This window comes from Rutilus rutilus, assembly GCF_951802725.1.
Source record: "Rutilus rutilus genome assembly, chromosome: 1".
NCBI lineage: Eukaryota > Metazoa > Chordata > Actinopteri > Cypriniformes > Leuciscidae > Rutilus > Rutilus rutilus.
In genome coordinates, this window is record NC_140209.1 from 25,074,731 (window position 1) to 25,097,658 (window position 22,928).

General features: G+C 37.3%; 1 protein-coding gene across 1 annotated transcript; it reads right to left on the reverse strand.

The window, feature by feature from the left end:
- Positions 1-656: 656 nt before the first annotated feature.
- mcoln1b (mucolipin TRP cation channel 1b) lies at positions 657-18,836 on the reverse strand. Its single transcript, XM_084421088.1, has 13 exons — positions 18,628-18,836; positions 17,622-17,872; positions 16,019-16,186; positions 14,217-14,373; positions 12,853-12,934; positions 12,460-12,556; positions 11,947-12,046; positions 11,762-11,868; positions 8,291-8,440; positions 6,744-6,845; positions 4,084-4,206; positions 2,579-2,785; positions 657-1,120 (listed from the first exon to the last, which is right to left on the reverse strand). Exons 1-13 carry the CDS (start codon positions 18,668-18,670, stop codon positions 989-991), a joined length of 1,719 nt encoding a protein of 572 aa, XP_084277214.1. The 5' UTR covers positions 18,671-18,836; the 3' UTR covers positions 657-988.
- Between the last annotated feature and the right edge of the window lie 4,092 nt (positions 18,837-22,928).

Sequence of the window (22,928 nt, forward strand, 5' to 3'; positions counted from 1 at the left end):
ATCAGATGTGGTCATAGCCGGCAATATGAAAGCATATGAACGGAATAAAAATGATCAGGTGAATCTGACGAAAATGTGCAGGTCGTATTTCAACCTAAAAATTATTTTCATTACACGAATAATCAACCATTTTAAATTAGATTAACCCTGTTCAAATAAATTACAAACTTAATAAAAAAAAAAAAAAGTCATGGTGTATTATTATTACATTTATGCTTATTTAAAATAAACATCGTTTTGCATATAAGAAAACAAAGCCGATTAATATTTGTTGCATTGTGACATATACATAACAAATGTGTTTCATTTTCTGTCAAATTATTGTTATTATTAAGTATTTTTATGCATCTTGTATTTGAATCTGCAACTTATATTTATGCAGATTTAAAATGGAAAATAATTCCAGCAATTAAGACCAATTTTTTTTATAATGGTCCCAAAAAAGGCTTAATTTTTCACATATTTGTTGTATTTTCCACTTGAATCTTAAAATCTTAAATTTATGCATATTTAGATTTAAAATATATATATTTTTTGTATTCAAATAAACACTTATTTTAAACGTCATGAAAATAATATCACAAAGCAAAAAATCATAATGGTCCTAAAAAAGGCTTAATTTTTTTTTAAATCCCAAAATATTTTTTTTTCTTTCTTTCTTTCTGAAATGTGACCTGGACATGTCTGTTGTGACTGAGATTTATCAAAACACCTGAAATGTCCTATGTTTCCCTCTGTGTTGGTGTTATGTTGTGTGCAGTACATCCTCCTCGCCTCTAGAGGGCGCCATTCACTTTACCTGTTCTGGCCAAGATGCTCATGAATATGCAAACACAGTCTGCTCATTAATTATAACGGATTTAAATATAAAATAACGGAATTAAAACAAGTTTATCTGTAAACAAACAAACATAGGAGTGCATGTCCATCCCGTGTGTGTGAGATGAATGAAGCGTTACCCAGAAACACACACACACACACACACACACTAGCTGAAGCAGCAGAAGACTGAACAGGTCGACGACTCAGGACAGTGGAAGTTTCCAGAGGTCGGTGTGTCGGTGCATTCGGCGATGAACCGGTGCAGTTCAGACACATGCGGCACGTCCTGCGTTTGTTGCTGGAACACACACACACACAGACGTTTTTACACATTTCAGACAGGCACTTTTAAAGGGGTCCTATTCTGCTTTTCCACTTTTCAACTGTAGTTAGTGTGTAATGTTGCTGTTTGAGCACGAGAAAAGATCTGCAAACTTACAAAGCTCAAAGTCACTTAAAAAAAAAGGTATATTTTATTTAAAGGGGTGTTATAATGCCCTTTTTACAAGATGTAAAATAAATCTCTGATGTCCCCAGAGTGTGTGAAGTTTTAGCTCAAAATACCAGACAGATCTTTTTTATATCATGTTAAAATTGCAATTTTTTTGAGGGTGAGCAAAAACGTGCCATTTTTGTGTCTGTCCCTTTAAATGCAAATGAGCTGCTGCTCATTTTACCTCACACAGACACACACTGAAATGTCAGAAACTGTTCTGCCTTTTATGTTCAAACCGGAGTCAGACAGTAGGCGCGTTTCCATTACCCTTCAAATTGCGCAAATTGAAATTGCGAATTGAAAATACGCCCAATGGAAACACGTCAATTTCGCAAAAACTCGCATTTATCGCAAAAAGTTTTCACGCTTGCATGAGGTGGTTTTTTCAGGCAATTCGAAAAAGAAATATTTCGCAAACCTGCAATGGAAACAGTTTTTGCGCATTTGCAGGTCACCTGACGTAGATGACGCGGTGTGTTTGGACAGAAAACTCATTTAAGAAAAAAGAATTACAGGAATACTGGATTCTAAACCTCAAATAAATGCCACAATCAAGACCTCGAAGCAGAAATGAGGGAGAAACACCCAGAAACACCTCATATGTGCCGCTCCCAAGTATAATAAGGGTCGGTCCTTACCATTAATGCTTGGAAAACACTCATACATATCCTTCCATTAATAATAATGGCTAGTGCAGTTGCTGGGATATAGTACATAAACTTACCAACGTCCATTGCCATGGTTTTTGGAATGATTTTACTTATCGCGAGAGGAAAAAATTAAGTTTTAGTCGCATAACATCAGTTAACTAATACAACAGGACTTTTCTGAATGGTTAGTTGATGAATTTATGTAGCTGATGTGGAGTTAACTATCTTCAAGTCACTGATTAGCATATTCTGTCTTGATAATTGTTCCTGTGGGTGGGATTTATGTTAATTTTAGGGTTTGTGATGTCACTAACCCATGAAGAAGCTCATTGTAGTCTCTACCAGCCGTTTGCTGTAGTCCTTAAAAAACGATCTCTGTAAAAGCAAATATCTTCCTTTGCTTTGAACTTTGAGCGTTGTAACTTTGCAGATGTTGTTTATGATCAAACAGTAACACTACACACTAACTAAAGTTAGAAAAGTGAATTCATAATCAACCACCCCTTAAGTTTTTGTGATTTTGTGTAAATATGTTAATTTAGTTTTATTATTTTTTGTTAGTTTTAGTAATGGTTTTACGTTAGTTCGGGTTGAGGACAGCAGGACTCACCGTGATGGTGTCGTAGGCTCCGGTGATGAGCGCGATGAAGAGCGACAGCACCATGTAGATGAAGAGCGAGATGAAGGTGTAGAGATACACCTGACTGAAGACCCACACCAGCGTCCCGCTCTGCTCCATGTCCGAGAACGTGGCGAACATGTCGTCTCCGTTGATGAGGGAAAACAGGCACTCGGACACCGTGGAGAGAGAGCGGAACTGGTGGAGAGACATATCACAACACATGGACATGTCAACGTTTGGATGCTAGAAGACAATCAACAGGATTCTGAAAACTATGGATGTTTTAATGTGGTGATTTACACCGGTGAGCCAAAACATTATGACCACCTGCCAAATAAGCTGTATACAAGATATTGACCAAAAATGTATGATCCTCTTGATGGAAATAAATGTTGTGATGTTATTTCCATCAAGACGTGCATTAATTTTGGCTCAAGATCTTGTATTGTCAATGCAAGAGTCCAGCTCTCTGTAAAGTCTCCTCCAGCACATCCCAAAGACTTTCAATGAGTTTAAGATCTGGAGTTCATGGGCCCTTTCATAAACCCGGCGCAATGCAGTGTTTTTTCCTAGTTTCAGTCCGACGCAGTTATTATTTTCACGTCCTGCGCCACGTTGTTTCTTCATCTTTCGCTCGCGGGTCAATTTGACCCCCTTAGGAATGAATGGAAATGCGAGGAATGCTTCAGTCCACATAGAAAAACCTAAAAATGCTCAAAATTCAAACTAAAAATGCTGAAACTTTACCAATTTTTTTACAATTTTCTAATGTCTACATGTGTATCTGAATGCATACTGAAGAGAAACTGACTTTACGACCCAGAGGAACAGCTGATCTGCTCCGTATAGAGCTATAAGGCCTTCAAGAGTCATGAAGTATCATGTTATATTTTCACAAGAGGTCGGCAAAGACACCCAATGTAAGATATTTTGAGCTGAATTAAAAGGTTTATGCATGAAATTGTGAGTTATTTTGAATTTAAGTTGAAAGAATGTGAGGAATGTGCTTAAATTACTATTTATTTCTAATTTATTGATCAAATCTAGTCATTTAAAGGTAAATAAATAAAAAAATCCCCAAAAAATTCATTAAAAATGAAATAAAATAAGCTTTCTGGACAAAAAAGTATGAATAGGTGCACTTGCGCCGTGTGCTTTAGACCATGTGCTTAGATTCCTAAAATAGGGCCCCATGTGTGAGAATGAATCTTCATGCTCCTATCAAACATTCTCTCCCAGTTTGAGCCTGAGGAATCTTGACATGGTCATCATGGCCATGATGTGTCTTCCTACATGATTGTTTAAGAAATGAAAAGCTACACACTCCTTTAATTAGGGTTATAAGAGCTGTTGCCAAAAGTATAAGATTCTAGAAACATAATTATCACTGCAATAATGATCCAATCATAGACTATTAAGCATTTGCCTATTTAAATCCGAACAGTGATCTGTTTTTTGTTGGCGGGGCAGAGTGTTATTGAGCTGTGACATACTTTAGCGTGGTAGGGTCCCAGGACGATCCATCCGCAGAAGCAGTAGCCCATGTAAATGGCAGCAGCACAGCAGCAGAACCGGATCACGCTGGGAAACGCGGCTCGTAGAGTCACGATCAGGATCTGACAACAGATCAGGAGATTCACTCGTTCAGTTTACTGTCTCTGGGTTTGCGCTTTTGACTTGGTAATATCTGCAGTGTCAGATTTAATAGAAAACAGTAAACAAAAGCTCACAAAGTCTTTCTAAAAATGTCAGGGTCGTATTTCAAGACAAAACCAAAAGAAAAATAAATGGATTTTTACTAGCATAAAAGACTGTTTTATGGCCAATTAAAGAGAATTTATTAGAAAATAGAAAGAAAATAAGAAAGAAAGAGGAAATGTGAAGCTCACAAAGCCTGTCAAAGAAATTCAGGGTCATAAAAATCAAAAGAAAACAAAAACATTTTAATAATTTAATTTTTTGTATTATTTTCACTAGCATAAAAAAAGCCTTTTAAAGGGATAGTTCACTTTGAAATTAATTTTTGATATGTTTTAGCTTACCTCAAGGGCATCCAAGATGTAGGTGTCTTTGTTTCCGCAGTAGTTTCAATTTTGATATTTTTAGGTCAAACCGTTCTTGTCTGTCAGTCATATAATGCAGGTCAATGGTCACTGTCTCAAAACACAAGCACAGAGTCCAAATTAAAACAATTCCCCATCATCCAAATGAAACAATTCCCCATCATAAGTACACATTGATGGCCTAAGACACGAAACGAGCGGTTTGTGTGAGAAAACGAACAGTATTTATATCGTTGTTATCTCTTGAAAACAGCACACGTCCAAATGATCTGACGGCGCGGGCGGGTATAGATATATACATAGATGTCGCCTTGGCTACGGTTTCGTTCCAATGAACTGCAGTAGCGAAGGCGACATCTAGTGTATACATGATAGTGATATATACACTAGATGTCGCTTGGCTACGGTTTCGTTCCAATGAACTGCAGTAGCCAAGGCGACATCTATTTATATATCTATACCCGCCCGCGCCGTCAGATCATTTGGACGTGTGCTGTGTTCAAGAGATAACAACGATATAAATACTGTTCGTTTTCTCACACAAACCGCTCGTTTCGTGTCTTAGGCCATCAATGTGTACTTATGATGGGGAATTGTTTCATTTGGACGATGGGGAATTGTTTTAATTTGGACTCTGTGCTTGTGTTTTGAGCCAGTGACCATCGACCTGCATTATATGACTGACAGACAAGAACGGTTTGACCTAAAAATATCAAAATTGAAACTACTGCGGAAACAAAGACACCTACATCTTGGATGCCCTTGAGGTAAGCTAAAACATATCAAAAATTAATTTCAAAGTGAACTATCCCTTTAACATTTTTATAACTATTTTATGGCCCAAGATTTTGTACATTGACAATTAAATGAAGTACATTTCCCCTCCATACACTTATTACTATAGAATTAGAAAAAAATATATGCTTTATTTAAAATTTGTAGTAAAGTAAAATTCCAAGCACTTCATAATTTGTATTACTGAATTTAGTCTGTGCCGATTTGAATAAAAGTAATAATATAGCAAGACAAATACTGTATTATAGTATTAAGAATCATCACTGAGAATAAAGAGAACTAAAAAAAATGTATTTGATTTTGGGGTGAAATGTCACCTGGACTTTCAAAATTACAGAATTCAACAGCAAGTTCTTGACACATTTCTTTTACACATTTTCACATTTTGTATGTATAAATTGAAACACAACAATAATTTAAATAAAAAGAAACAAAAAATGTAACTTATGTTACATATGTTAAATTCAACATGTTAAATTCATTTAGCAGAGATGCAGTTCTTTGGGCTTTTTCGATTTTTTTAAAAACTCTACAGATTCTAAATACATTTTAAAGGCTGTTTTAAAATGAGCAAAATCGTTTTTTTTTTAGTTACTCCATTTAGTTTGATGAATATAACATTTTCCTAATAACAAAAAAAAATCGATAACAAATATTTTTCTTTTAGAAAAGTCATATTCATTTGAATGAAGTAAAACAGAAGACAAATTTAAGAGGTTGCGGTTCATTTTAACACTTTTTAACACGAGTCATTTCACTCGGCGGCCATCTTTGAATCTTTGAAACACCTCTCGGTCATGCAAGTGCAGCTCCTGTCTCTTTGAATGGGGAAACAGCAAATTCTCCAGAAGTGTTCGCCAAGCTTACGGTTAAATTTCATATTTGAAATCACCAATGAAATCTGACAACAACTGTTTCATAAATTTAGTTTCTAAACGAATAATGACAGAAAACGTCATTTTTCAGGCTGGATCTGACTGTTTCTATAGCAACCGGGCAGCTGCAGTGATGCGATGACTTTACCAATCAGTGATTGGCTCTTATTTAGAAGGCGGGACTTATTCCTCCATATTGAGCATTGCACTTTTCCCCATTCAAAACAATACGAGAGTCTTGTGTTATTCTATAGTCTTTGGTATTGCTCAAAGTTTTTGTCACAGTTGACTTTATTTTGCTATTCTCACTTACATAAATGAACTATAGTGTCCTGCACCCACAAGTAAAAAGAAATATCAGAAGATGAATAATTTTTGGTTTGACTGTAGAATATGCGACAGGAATGCAGTGTAACTCACGTTGTATTTCTGGAAGAAGCTGAAGTATCGTAACACCCCGACCCAAACCATCAGAGTGGAGGTTCCCATCAGAATACTGCAGACGTCATACGACGACAGGTTCTGCGACACAAACACAAGCACCAATCAGATCAGAGCTCTTCTCGAACGCATCAGTTGCATAAAGCACCTTAAGTGTTATCTTCCCTTAGGTGTTGCAAAAAATAACTGTGAAGTGTTACTAAAGGGTTTCTTTGGTTGAAACGTCATACACTCTTAAGAATTTCCCCAAAGTATCTATTTTCTCTTGAGTAATCCCTTAAAAACCGTTAAGTGTTGCATAAAGCCCCTTAACTGTCATTTTCCTAAGTATAACATAAGGTTTGGAAAACTTCTCCTTAAGTGTTACACAGGTTCAATCCCAGTCTTCTAACAAGACGCGATCGGCCGCTGTATTTGATAAACAAATTTTAATTTTGCCGTTTTTTAACATATAAACACACAAAGCACATATGGTTAACGGAAGCTCAAACGTGCGTCCGTCACGCGCGAGAACAAACCTCATTGGTTCACTGGCGCACGTTTGAGCTTCCGAAGCATCCTGGATTAATATGGATTACTTTTATGTCTTTCAATTAATGGATAGAAATTATATCTTTATTTGTTTCTAAAGATGAATGAAAGTTTATTAGGTTTAGCTTTGGGTTCGGGTTCACCTTAGGACGAGTATGATGACAGAATTTTCAATTTTGAGTAAACTATCAATTTGAGTTTTGTCTCGTCAGGCCCTTCTCTTTCATATTTGGTTTTCTTTTTTTGTTTTCCTTATCCACGTTATGCTGTTTTCTGTGAAACGCACCGCTATCTGCATTATCAAGTATCAGCATTAACAGATAACGTGTCCATGGCAGCAATCGAATTTTATAACGGCAAAACCTGGTTCGCTGTCGTGAATCACATAACGGTTTCCCTTACCTAAGAGAACCGTTTAAGGGATTATATGCAACACCTTTAAGTCATTCACTTAGCTGAGGGGAAATCACGCCTTAAAGGTGCATTGTGTAATATTTAGGAGGATCTGTTGACAGAAATGCAATATCATATACATAACTATGTTTTCAGTGGTGTTTTCAAGTTTTTGCTACCTTAGAATGAGCCATTTCTATCTACACACACCTTGGGTCCGCTTACATCGACATGTTTCTACAGTGGCTGGGTTTCGTCACTATGTTGTTCTTCGTGCAAAGATCTAGCTAAAGTCAGCGGATAAAACACTGACACAATGATGAAAAAGTAACAATAATATTTGCAATAACATCGTTTTACTGAACAATTAAGTAAACCTAATTTCTTAATTGATTTTTGTAAAGAAACTGAACTGAACTGGCTACTCTCTGCTGTCTCAGACGACGACATCACTTCCTGTCGGCCACCGTAACTTCTGTTGGGTGCAATTCGCAACCTCACCACTAGATCACACTAAAATCACATACTGCACCTTTAAGTCTCATACTTAAGGGAAAAACTTAAGGTGCTTTATGCAACCGGACCCCCAAACCTCACAGAACCTTGGTCTCGATGGCGATCTTGATGAAGGAGGCGATGATGGTGAGGACGTCGCTGATGATGAGCAGGAGGTACCAGCCGTTGATGAACTCCAGGCGGTCGGCCCAACACACCGAACGGCCCAGAGACTGACGGAAATAACACACAAACTCCTGCCGACGCAGAGGAACCGTGAGTTAGGATGCATTAGGAGATCACACACTTACACTGCAAGTCTTAATGCAGATCCGATCTTTTGACCCTATCTGATTTTTTGTCCCGACTGTTTACACTCACTTTAGACAGGACTGGTATCTGACAGGGGTGTAACGATACCCTCATGTCACGATTCGATACATATCACGATACTGAACTCACGATACGATATTATTGCGATACTCCAAGACACATGATAAAAGGTTAACAAAAAAAGCACTGTTGATTAAAATGCTAAATTTGGCGTTACATTGTGTGTGTAAATGAATAGGTTTGTACTTGTGCTGGAAACCCAAAGCCCAGGACAATAGAGACACCGGAATAACAATATTCATTATTCTGAAACTGAAAATACAGTATTTTAGACAAATATGTTTGCACTCTTTCACTGACTAGATATTCTGAATCTAGTGACACTTTTTACTGGTAACAGACATTTGGCATTATCAGGACCCACAAATATTCCGCCATTGCATTATTATACATTATATTCAACATTATATAGTAGTTTAATATAGTACTGACACTAAAACGCTGACAACTTTTTTCTAACACAGTAAATATCTGTGTTTACATTCATTTCCAGCCAAAAATGATTTTCTGTGATCTTTTTACTATGCACATGCTAGACCCTGGTTTTGAATGACCGTGCTAAAATTATTTATATAATTCATGTCAAGTGGTCATGATTATTTGCCAGCATGGACAAGATAACAGCTGTCATGACTCGTGAATGTTTTGCATTGCAAAATCTGACGGAACAGATATATAGTCCGGAAATAATTTTCGTTTATCTACAGCTCAGATCTAGAATTCTGCGCTGTAATATTTTTTATAATGATTTAACCAGAGCGAGAGAGAGAGAGAGAGAGAGAGAGAGAGAGAGAGAGGGAGAGGGAGAGGGAGAGGGAGAGGGAGAGAGAGACCTTTAAAATCTGATTTATTTTACATTAAATTTTTCAAAACATAGTCAAAAAAATAATATATAATCCAACACTTAAAACATTGTGTTCAAACACCTTAAAAAAAAGAGAAAAGAAAAGTATAATACTAATAATAAAAATAAACATGATGGAAAAAAATTAAAATACAATACAACACAACTTCTCTTTTATACAGAGAGAGAGAGAGAGAGAGAGGGAGGGAGGGAGAGGGAGGGAGGGAGAGAGAGAGAGAGAGAGAGAGAGAGAGAGAGAGAGAGAGAGAGAGAGGGAGGGAGGGAGAGGGAGGGAGAGGGAGAGGGAGGGAGAGAGAGAGAGGGAGAGAGAGAGAGAGAGAGAGAGAGGGAGGGAGAGAGAGAGAGAGAGAGAGAGAGCGAGAGAGAGAGAGAGGGAGAGGGAGGGAGAGGGAGGGAGGGAGGGAGAGAGAGAGAGAGAAAGAGATCTGCTTACTTATACGTTAAATTTCTTAAAGCTGCATTCAGTAACTTCGGGATTTCTTCGCTGTATTCTCGCTTTTTGCTCGCAGGTTTCTCTCTAGAGCTCCCCCCACAGCTTCGGAATAGATATTTGACAACACTGTTGTAAAAACTCGTTGGCTATTCTCAGACACCAGAGGCTAGTAGATCAACGACATCAAAGCAGATGGGACATTCTTTAAAACGTCTTCTTCCTTCGGGTTCGAACAGCGTGAGGGAGCGCAATAATGACGGCATTTTAGCAGATTTCTTTTGGCCGTAAAGCAATTGTTTACATCGCGAGACCTGATATCACGCGAGACTTCCTGACGCGCCGGCTCAAAGTTGCAAGTGCGAATTTTCCGCTCACGGGCACCAGGGGGGTGCGAAACGACCACCATTCAACCCGAAATAAGTAATATAACCATTCCAATGACTCCGAAGCTGTTCAGTTAAGGTAAAAAAAGTTACTTAGTTCACCTTAAAAGCTACAATATGCAAGAATTTTTTTGCCTCTAGAGGGCGCTACATTCCAAACAACAACAACGGCGTAGCTTGATGACGATGTGAAGGAGCGTGGAATGATGGGAACTGTCGTTTTAAACTCCACCGTGGACGTAAATCAGTCAGACGAGAATCGAGAAATCATGTTCATGGATGAGGCTAAGTTCTTTTTTTATAATGACATGCTTTTTGTGGCGAGGGGGGCGTGGTTCAGCGCGGTCTGTAATGGGAGAGAGAAGAGACGAGCAAGTAGGTCAAGTGCAAATGACGAACACCTGTGTCTTATTGCCGTGATCCGCGTGGAGAGACCGCTTTTAAGCCGCGCGCTGGAACGAGAGAGACTGAAGAGAAAACTGGACGCAGAGAAAGAAAACCGGTGGATCCGAGCTCTCATTTTTGAACTGTTTTGTGCCGTTGCGGTTGCCACGGTGAATGTGCGTTGTGCGCGACTTTTGTTTGTTTTGCTTTATTTTAATAAAGTACGAGTCCCAGTCACCCCGACCCCTGTCTTCTTCCTTCCTGACTCTTGAACCTCATCACACTTATTTCATTAAAATGAATTAACCGCAAGAAAAGTAAGGTTTAATACTATATTGATTATCATAGATGTTACTGTATGTCGAATTCATTGTTGTGATAACGCTGCGCAGTTTTACGTGTTCTAAACAATTGTTGTAAAAGTACATTCGAACATACCCACATCATTTGCCAAAATACTGATTAATCTTTATGTATAACACATACTATATTTTTTTACATGGCCATAAACACCAGACGTGATAAACAATGTCAATAAACTAAACACAAATCTAAAGCAATAATACTTCCCTTACATAAACATAAGTATTACCGAATGCTACATTTGGAAAATATAAAATTAAGCATGCTTTGTCGACAGAACCAGCTGCAATCGGTAAAGAATAATTGTGTTCCATAACGACTGCACGAAACAAGCTAATGTTTGTTGCTTGATAGACGCTACAACTACAACTTCCGCATTTGTCCAGGACTCCACGCAGTACGAGCGGAAACCGAGGGTAACGCGGATATGACGCAATTGACTGGCGACTCCCAGCTCCCCCCTGCTCTAACGCCCCGTTTCCTTGGTTAAAATCGCAATTTTCTCACGATTTAAAAATAGTTGGAAACATTTGGGATATTGTAAGTAATCAGCTTAACAAAATATATAACACTGGCCTTGAGATTATGGGATATTTTAATGTAAAATTCTTACATATTGTACCTTTAACTTAAAAAATTTGATGTAACTGATTACCTCAAATTAGTTGCGTTTTGCCAACTTATTCGGGTTTACAGTGTGCATCAAATTCCGATCCGTGTCAGATGCCAGTAAAAGATAGGATTGTTTGTGGCTTACATGTTGCAGGATGATTCCTCTGAGGATGGAGCGCCCACACAACACCAGAGACAGACCACACACCACCGCCACCAGCACGTCGAACGCCACGCGCGCGTAACTGTCCGCTGGACACAGAGACACACGGATTCAGCGTCAGCAGGACACACACACACACACACTGAGAGCGCTTGGGGTCGGCTCACCGTGTCCCGACACGTTAGGGTCTCGGCACTCTTTAATGGACGCCTCGTTGAGCAAACTGAGCTTCACTTTACCGCTGTGAGCCTTGTTATCAAACAGGATCTGAAACACACACACACACAAAGCCTCAAATATGATGATTTGATGCTCAAGAATTTCTGATTATTATTAATGTTGAAAACATGTTCAAAAGTTTGGCATAAGATTGTAAAATGCATTCAATTGGTCAAAAGTGACAGTAAAGACACTTATAATGTTACAAAAGATATCTATTTTAAATAAATTATGTTCTTTAGAACTTAATATTGAAATAATCCTGAAAAAAATTTGCACAAAAATGTGAAGCAGCAAACCTGCCCAAATTGATCAAATGTTGACTGTATTTTTGATCAAATAAATGCATCCTGGGTGAACATAAGTGACTTCTTAAAAAAAGATTCCAAACCTTTGAATGATAATATAATATAATATATGAGACATTATGAGATGTTGTAAAAGTGTGAATCTGTGCGTACAGTGATGGAGAAGGTGTAGCAGTCGGGAATCTCGTTATTAATAATCGTCTGGATGTTTATGGCCTTCAGCTGAAACTGGATGGTCACATTAATCAGCCTGTGGAGAGACAGACAGAAGTGCAGAGAGGAACTTGAGCAACCATTTCACAAGACTAACGCCTCTTACACAGATCAGGGTTTGACAACACTAACGGTGTGTGTGTGTGTGTGTGTTTACTGAGCTACAGTTACTGTCCACAAAACTGAGCTAAACCTCCCTTTGGGGACGTTAAAAAACCCTGATAAAAAAGTAAACAATGTTCTGTTTGTGCTGGTCTGTGATTATTATATTTCACATATAAACAATGTGTGCTCATTTGGAATCGCTGGATTGACGTCGTGTGTCTGTCTCACTTTTGGAAATTGAGGTTTAAGGTCTTGTAGTGGTTTTGCAGTGGAGCTGAAGGGTCTGGCGGTGGATCCACTCCGACACAGTCTAAAACAACAACAGAAACACACAGGAGAAGAGTCAGTACGGCTCATTTAGAATCACTGATCATTCAGACGGACAGCAGGTTTGTGTTGCTAGGCAACAGAGGAAAACAGAACACAGATTCCGTGGAATTCCGAATATTTAGAACTTTGTTAATATTTAGCTCTGTTCTGAACACTAGTGAGACGCCTTCATAGGGAGCATCGCCACTCTCCCTATTCTGCTCTCTCAGGTGGACTGGCAAAATTATTATATATATGTATCCTTTGTGGAGAGAAGGCAATCCCAGAATGCACTGCAATGAGGTGCAAAATCAGGATGAAAAAGTTGCAAACGACTTTACTACCACGTACTTTTCTGAGCTAAACAGTTGAAACATTTAATCCATTGGTTGTTGACTGGATTGTAAAAAATGAGTGATGCATACTGAATTTTTTTCTTACTTAGTATTTTTGTCTTGTTTTCAGTATGAATTTCTTATGATTCTTAAAGCAAAAAGTACTTATTTGAGAAGGAAATTGGGTAAGAATGTATAAAAATGAAGTGAGTGTGTTTAAAACAACACAAAATACCCATGAGGAAAAAATATTGGTAATAAAAAAGTACTATAATATTAAAAAATAATAAAAGTAATAATTATTATTTTCAATAATAAAAAGAAATGGGAAAACAATATTTTTTCCTTTTAAATTACGTAATTTTTCTTACTTGCACTGACCTTTTTTCTTGTTTTAAGCGACTAAACTAGATTTATGGCTTTGATTTTCTCGCAGTTTTAGGTTAAAATGTGATTTTAAAAATATATATTTCATATAAAAAATGAAAATAGTATTTTTGTGCATTTATCATAACAATAAAAGTACTTTATTAGTGTTTTAATAGTGTTACTTTTTTTAAGTTGACTTTTTTTACTTCAGCAATAATCTGCCAAGTGTCATCTTTGAAAAGAGATCAAACTTAAGTGCGTTCAAGATTTCAGACAGTTTACGATGATAATTTAATGTGCAGGTCTATGTTCAAAAAGTGAATAAATGCATTATAAATACAGCGTAAATATAATTTAGTATAAAAAAATCCCATAAAAATACAAAATATGAAATGAAAAACATTATCAAACTAAAATATAGTACATTAATTTCATTGAAAAAAAAAAAAAAAAAAAACGGTCATTTTTGAGCGACACACACGGAGAGCACCAGAGAGTTAAACACATCAGACAACGAGACGACTAGTTTTTAAACTCAGAGCTATGCATTAGTGTGATGTGATGTCATTTCCTGCGCACCCGTGACAACACGAGGGTCGATGTCAAACGTGTCGTTGACCGGGTCGATGGTGCCCTTCCTGTAGTAGTGCTGGCACAGATAGAGGGCGCTGTCGTTCACACCCGCACCGCGGACATACGCGTACCTTCCCACTGACGTCTGCGGCAGAGACAGATACTGACACACACACACACACAGAGAGTCAAAGGTCAAAGGTTATATTCAGACACACTGTAAACTAGTTCAGCACGTTTGCATGAACTGATTTGATGCTGATGTTTTGACATGAAGCTCAGTGTTTCAACACTCGTCTGATGTGCTAATGCTGCTAACATCCTGTTTCGCTAACGGTCTCTGAAGCTACAGATTGATCAACAGCCTCCTCATCCACAGCAAGCTCTTCAGTTACTTACTGTAGTTTCATTAAATTCATTAACATATTTATTAAGCAAGGTTCAAAACCTTGGGGTCGGTAAGACTTTTTAATGTCTGTCTATCTATCTATCCATCCATCCATCCATCTATTTATCTATCCATCCATCCATCCATCCATACATCTATCTATCCATCCATCCATCCGTCCATCCATCCATCTATTTATCTATCTATCCATCCATCCATCCATCCATCTGTATCTACCTATCTATCCATCCATCCATCCATCCATCCATCCATTTATCTATCCATCCATCCATCCATCCATCCATCTATTTATCTATCTATTCGTCCATCCATCCATCATTTATCCATCCATCCATCCATCCATCCATCCATCTATTTATCTATCTATCTATCCATCCATCCATCTATTTATATATCTATCTATCTATCTATCTATCTATCTATCTATCTACTGTATCTATCTATCCATCCATCCATCCATCCATCCATCCATTTATCCATCCATCCATCCATTTATCTATCCATCCATCCATCCATCCATCCATCCATCCATCTATTTATCTATCTATTCGTCCATCCATCCATCATTTATCCATCCATCCATCCATCCATCCATCCATCCATCCATCCATCCATCTATTTATCTATCTATCTATCCATCCATCCATCTATTTATATATCTATCTATCTATCTATCTATCTATCTATCTATCTATCTATCTATCTATCTATCTATCTATCTATCTATCTACTGTATCTATCTATCCATCCATCCATCCATCCATCCATCCATTTATCCATCCATCCATCCATCCATCCATTTATCTATCTATCCATCCATCCATCCATCTATTTATCTATCTATCCATCCATCCATCTATTTATCTATCTATCTATCCATCCATCCATCCATCCATCCATCCATCCATCCATCCATCCATCCATTTATCCTCCATCTATCCATCCATCCATCTATTTATCTATCCATCCATCCATCCATCCATCTATTTATCTATCTATCTATCTATCCATCCATCCATCCATCCATCCATTTATCTATCCATCCATCCATCCATCTATTTATCTATCCATCCATCCATCCATCCATCCATCCATCTATTTATCTATCCATCCATCCATCCATCCATTTATCCATCCATCCATCCATCCATCCATCCATCTATCTATCCATCCATCCATCTATTTATCTATCCATCCATCTATTTATCTATCCATCTATCTTTATTGCACAGAGAATTACAGAAATCTTCAGGCATGTGTTTTCGTCTGGAGGTTGTTCTCCTCAGGTTAGATTGTCTGCAGTCTCGCACACATGTGTTAAAGACATTACCCTCATGCGCTCATGTGGCCTGTTTAAACACACACTGACACACACAGATGTGCAGATGTGTGTCTGTACCTGCTCTATGGTGTAGTTGATGTGGTCATGGACGCTCTTCTGCGTGTGGATACACAGCGGCTCCTCAGAATCATCCCGATAGTCTCTGAGGAACAGATGCTTGAAGGAGTCGGTGTTCTCCTCCCTAAACGCCACCACCATCTGATTACTGAGACCAAACAGCACCAGCTGACACAGACACACACAGGTGGAAACACACCAGTTAAGACAAATGTCCACTGTGTGCACTTCAAGATATTACACTGACTGATGAACAGTTGTCATTGTAGAAATACTCCACTTTCTGCCACAAAACCTAATAATTTGGTATTTTACTACAGTAAAACTAGCAACTTGGTGTTAATTAACTAAGTTAAGTTTACACAACTGTTTAAAAAAAAAAGTGCCCGTTCGTTTACATGGCAATGGCATTTTGGGGGCCTGAAAATAAAAACTGAAAAACGAGAGTTAAATGCATGTTTTTGAAACCGATACGTTATTGTATCTGTAAACAACAAAAACACGACAGAAAAAGACAGCCAGAATCTGAAGCAATTAACAAATCATTCGTGACCTTAACTAACGCAGTTTCAGTGCTGTGAAATTGAAAGAAACCAGATTGAAGAGGCTCAAAAAGACTGTTTACAGTAAGATGAGAGTGCAATTGAGAAGCAACAGTTTGCTCTAAAAGTTTAGCGAGGAAATGAAGATTGGAAATGGGACGGAAGTTTTTTAAGTTAAAGTGCAATCATCTGTGTTAACAACAAAAACGCAAATTTGTGAAGACAGTGACATCATGCGCATTACATGTTCAGTCTATAGACGCGTAGTTTCTTTACAAAGTGACATCGCCATCTACTGGCCTGACATGAATAATACAGCTTTTTTTATTGTTTTCGCGGATCCGTGTGAATGTGGATCGTTTTGACAACGTTGTCGTCTGTACGCAGAAAAAAGATAACGGTTTAAGTACATTGTTGTCATGTAAACGTATCCTAAATGACTCTGAAAGCCTCTTTCACTGTTTGAAAGCGATAAAATATTAATGCATCATGGCTTTACAGTAGCACAGCAACTTCTTGTAGTGGCATGTCACTTTGATTAAGTGCTAAATGAGGAATAATGTAATTAATATCACAAATATTACCAGTCAACAAAAATAAAAAGCAAAAGTGTCCAATAACAAAGAGTTAAAGAGATTGATTAACATTTAACTTATTTAAATTTAATCATTTGAAATGCTTTTATCCAAAGCACCTAATAAATGCAGGAAGGGTTAAAGGGATAGTTCACCCAAAAATGAAAATTCTGTCATCATTTATTCACCCACAATTTGTTCCAAACCTGTATGAGTTTCTTTGTTCTGCTGAACACAAAGGAAGATATTTGGAAGAATGTTTGTAACCAAACAGATCTTGGTCCCCATTGACTACCATAGTATATATTTTTTCCTACTATGGAAGTCAATGGGGACCGAGATCTGTTTGATTACAAACATTCTTCCAAATATCTTCCTTTGTGTTCAGCAGAACAAAGAAACTCATACAGGTTTGGAACAACTTGAGGGTGAGTAAATGAGGACAGAATTTTCATTTTTGGGTGAACTATCCGTTTAATGATGTACCTGTACAGTGACTAAGATGATCTTCAGCAGCTGAAGGACCAGTTTGAAGGGTTTGCGGCCTTTCGCGTGGTATTTATCACAGGGGCTCATGAAGAAGTACTTCAGCTTCCTCCTCAGGGCCTCCTCCTCCTCTTCCTCCGGCCCCCGAGGGCCCGTCACACACACGTCCAGGGTGGGGGGGCTGCGGTGACACCCGCCGTTCAGGTCGCCGGAGCCGTATCCCATCACGGGACTCAGCAGCCGGTCCTTCTCTGAGGAACACACACAGTACAACGGGTCATTTGCTGTTAAAATCATCAACAACAACAACAAATGGTTATAATGGTATCCATATAAATATTTTTTTTAAATAATTTTATTTAAATATATTAGGGCTGTGCAACGATTAATTTGTGTTAACATAATATATGTGTGTGTGTGTACTGTTTTATTATTTTGTATATAAAAATACACACACATGCATGTATATATTTGAGAATTATTTGCATGTATACTGTATATATATTTATATATAATTTATATTATATATAAATATTTTATATACAAATACATTTTTGTTAAATATATAAATGCATGTGTGTGTTTTTATACAAAATAATTATGAATAGTACACACACACACATATATTATGTTAACACAAATTTTTAGTTTGGAAGCGATTAATCGTTTCCCTAAAAAAAAAAAAAAGTAATAATATAAACATAATATATTATTATTACTATTATTTATTTTTTTTAGGGCTGTGCAACGATTAATCGCTTCCAAAATAAAAGTTTTTTATTTTGTTATTTTGTGTTTCTTCAGTGCTCTCAGATGTTTTTGCTTAAACTGTAAATGAACCTGCTGCTAAAACATGACAATGAGGCTCGATAAATGTAGCTGAAGCAATAATTTACCCTCATACACATACATATTAAAACGACAGGCATAACGTTATCTGTCATAAAAGTTATATCATTTTATAGAGATGTATGTAAGTTAAATAACGGCGAATATAATATCAAACCTGTGGCCCCTTCAGCTGAAGGTCTGGTGTAAGCGCTCGTCATATTACGACCATTGATGAGCAAAATCAGATATTGGTAGATAAATCACAATAATATGATCGATGTGCTTCAGGAATGTAAACAGACGCGGATGAAGCGCATCGCTGCAGAGTCTGAACATGAGCAGAACAAAACACAAACACCATCATCAGATACTCTGACCACAAGCGCTGTCAAAATAAAAGTCCCAAAATGACCATGTATTTTCGACTGTTCGACATGTATTAAAGGTATAGCGGAGGATTTTCTTTTTCCGGGTGGATCATTAAGACTATTGGTCCTCCTAAGTGTCGATCATTCTGGTGATATGTTTACGTAAGGCCGTCGTACGTGCTCGTGCACACGATTCACACGATGGCGTGCGCTCAAAACACAGGTTGGGCTTCCCACTGATGCCTCAGTCGCTAAGTTTCTACTTGACATGTAAAGTTTGGCATGCTATTTGGAGAAATCCATTTAAAATCACTGCTAGTAAAAGTTAATGTAAGCTATGATTAGCTCGTGCATGCTCTCTCGTGCACACGTTTAATAGGCGTTCCCTCTCGGGAGCAGGTAGAGTGTTGCGCATGTGCATTTTTTCAAAAAGTGGAGAGGGCGGTTCTTTTCTAAAATTCGGGAAAATCCTCCGCTATACCTTTAAGTACCATAGAAAAGCAATTTAAAATTATCACATTTTATTTTGCATTAGGCCTAAATAAAAGAAAACATTCAGGATTCATAAGGAGTTTCTCTTGAAATAAGTGAAAAACGCTGCCAGCCCCACTGTTTAGCACAGATTCCTCACTCTCCTTCTTTTTGTTTTTGTTTTCCCTCTTGTAGCGCTGTCAAAATAAAAGCCCCAAAACGACCCACCTTACATAAACCTAAACCTACCCATCTCCACCCCCTGATCCCTAAACCCACCCCTAAACCTACCAATCTCCACCCCTTAGATCTGGATCCAACTCCGCCCCCTGGATCTCGTGTACTGCAGTGAGGTGCTACTGCAATCATGCAGCATATGCAATGTATTTTAATGCTATAGAGGGGTAATATAAAATTGTCACATTTAATTTTGCATTAAATTATGAACACATTCATCATTCATAATGAATCTGTGTTGCTGCAAATTCCCCTGGATGATTTTCAGTCCACATTCCTCGCTTTCCTTCTTTTTCACTCAAATGAGTGATAGGTTTAATGGTATATTTATCACATAATCTCTCACACACACACACACACACACACACACACACACACACACACACACACACACACACACACACACAACCATATATTCAAGATTTAGGAAAAAACAAATTAAAAAAATTCACACTCATGTATATGCATTTGTCAGACACTTTTATCAGTGTTACTTTTTATGATATATTTTATCAGTTCATGCATTCACTATCAAACCCATGACCTACTGTTTGAGAGACTGGAATGCTTCTAAATTATAATTATATTACCAACTCCAAATATTTCAGCATTTCAGTGAAAACTTTAATAAAAAAAATATACATGATTTAAGAGCGTCTCAAAAAAGATCTCTTTTGTTTTAATAACAAGTGTTTGTCTCTTTTATTGCCATTACTGTTATTAACCAACACCCACGCCCGTCTTTTATTTTTTATTGAATGCCAGTCACATACAAATAATAAACATGACAATAATCCAACATATAGTATACAAATATTAAACAAATATAGACTACAATAAATAGGAAAAGAAAATATACAGTGTAATTTATAAAATAATAATACAAGTAAAAAGAAAGAAAAAAGAAAGAAAATAATATAAACAGGTATGAGATCATCATATGAATAGCATAAAAGCTTCACAGAGACCTGGTGCATTTTGCTTCACTATTTTTCAACCCAAGTAGTAACTCAATATAAATCTATCTGAAATAACAAAAAGTTGGGTTTTCCTTTAGCCCATTTTGTTTATGTATACAGTATTTTCCCATAATCAAACAAAGATTAACAATAAAGGCCATATTTGGTGGTAATATTTGTCTATTAAAATACAAAATTGCATCTTTTTCAGAAAAAGAAACTTTCATCCCTAAGCATTTAGAAAGAAAACATTCCAAATCTACCCAAAACATTTACCTATAAATGCTATTTTAAAAGAACAAAAAATAAGTGGACAACATTTTCTTTCTCAGTCCCACAGAGTACCAACACCCGCCTTTCACGAGCCTTCCTACTGGTGAACGTCACATAATTAATATTAATGAGCTCAGCTTTTATGCGCATGTCTCTTCACTCCGACAGACAGACATTCTTTCAGGAACAGCGGGACTGAACGGACACAGAAGCGGGAAACACGCGCAGCGATGGATTTTCTCGACAAAAGTGAATGATTTAAGGTATTCAGATTACATTAAGGATGTTTTTTTTTACCAAGAAAACATGCTGTTGAATCTTAAAACCTTGCAGAGTTTGAGAACCGTTTGCCTCAGAAGCGCAGTTACCACGTGTTTACCACGAGGGCATGGCAGAGTCAGTGAGGAAAAAATGACTAATATGATTAATTTATAATGAAAGAAAACCTTTCTCTTTTTAGACTTTCTCTAGTTAACTTCTGATTTAATTGTGCTATTTTTGCCTTTTATGAACATTATAAAATCCTTTGACCTGCATTGAATGTTAATAGACATAATAATATCTGCATAGCGAAGTGATTAGCATGCGTTTTAACTATGGGGGTAAATTGATGCCAAAACCATTGAAAATAGACAGACTAAAAGTCACAAATAGATATTACAACTTGTAAACACAAAACACAATCTACAAATATATTAAAAATCCGCAAACAAAGTCCTCAAGATCCGCAAATGTAAAACAAGATCTACAAATAGATACAAAGTCCTCAAACAAACTCTTTGTGATCCACAAATATAAAGCATGATCTACTAAAAGATAAAAAAATCCACAAATAAACACATCCTGATTCACAAATAGAAATCAGTGACTTGTACTTGAAAACCAGAATTTGAATGAATGTAAAGTGACTTGTTTGCAGGTGAAGATCATGTTCTGTTTGTAGATTGTGTCACATTTGTTTTCAGAATTCTGACACTATTGTTTCGCTGTTGTGACAAAATAATGCCATAATCATTGAAAATGAAGAGACTATGAGTCAAAAATGCATATTACAATTTGTAAACACAAAACAAGATCTACAAATACATTTAAAATCTGCAAATGTAAAACACAATCTGTAAATAGATTCCAAATCTGCAAACAAACTCCTCATGATCCGCAAATGTAAAACAAGATCTACAAATAGATTAAAAAATCCACAAACAGACTCTTCATGATTCACAAATAGAAATCAGTGACTTGTACTTGACAACCAGAATTTGAATGAATGCAAAGTGATTTGTCGTCATTATTTGTTTGTAGATTGTGTTGCATTTGTTTTCAGAATTTTGGCACAACTGTTTCGCTGTTTTTCCCATTAAAAAATCTACAAATGCCCTCCTCACAATTTGCAAACAAACACAGTCTAACTTGTATTATCAAACCACTGTAAAAAGACATTCTTACACATTCTGTGCAAAGCTCAGCATGCAAGTGTTGAATCTGTGTTTGCAGATCACAGGGCATTCACAGATCCATCTACACGCGTTTGCAGATCACAGGGCATTCACAGATCCATCTACACGCGTTTGCAGATCACAGGGCATTCACAGATCCATCTACACGCGTTTGCAGATCACAGGGCATTCACAGATCCATCTACACGCGTCTACAGATCTTTTTGGCACTATCTTTTCGCAGAGTTGTGTGACTACGATCCACACGTGTAGTCAGCCAATCAGGGGTATTGCTTCAATGTGATGTCACGCCCCCTCAATAAGCCCTTTTCAAAATAAGAGCTGACACTTCTCGGATGGGCTGGGAAAGGACGGACCGACAGGCGCTCACAAGATGGATTGTCAGGTAAGCGGTCGCTCGACTAACGTTAAGTAGCTGTGTGACATTTAAAGAATAACTTTATCGCACCCCAGTACGTTAACGTTATGCACTATCGTTAAAACTGCCCAAAAACCGTCTCACCAACAGCCTGGCGTTAGCCAGTTAACCCCATAACTTGTACAACTAACGTTACCCTAATGATATCATTTAGCTTTAGCTGGCTATAACCAAACATGTGTTTACAGCATAGAACAACAGCACATACAGTTAACATTAGCAGTTCTTGCACATTTTGTGCCAACAGCAAAAAAAATAAATAAACGTTCGCTATAGGGACGTATCGGCACTGT

What these genes read in the sequence shown, in the direction of transcription:
- mcoln1b (XM_084421088.1), bottom strand. Translation starts at nt 18,670, where the DNA reads ATGACGAGCGCTTACACCAGACCTTCAGCTGAAGGGGCCACAG. An exon ending in TTCAGCTGAAGGGGCCACAG is followed by an intron (nt 17,873 to 18,627) that starts GTTTGATATTAT and finishes TGTGTTCCTCAG; the next exon opens with AGAAGGACCGGCTGCTGAGT. An exon ending in TTAAACCTCAATTTCCAAAA is followed by an intron (nt 12,557 to 12,852) that starts GTGAGACAGACA and finishes GTCTCTCCACAG; the next exon opens with GCTGATTAATGTGACCATCC.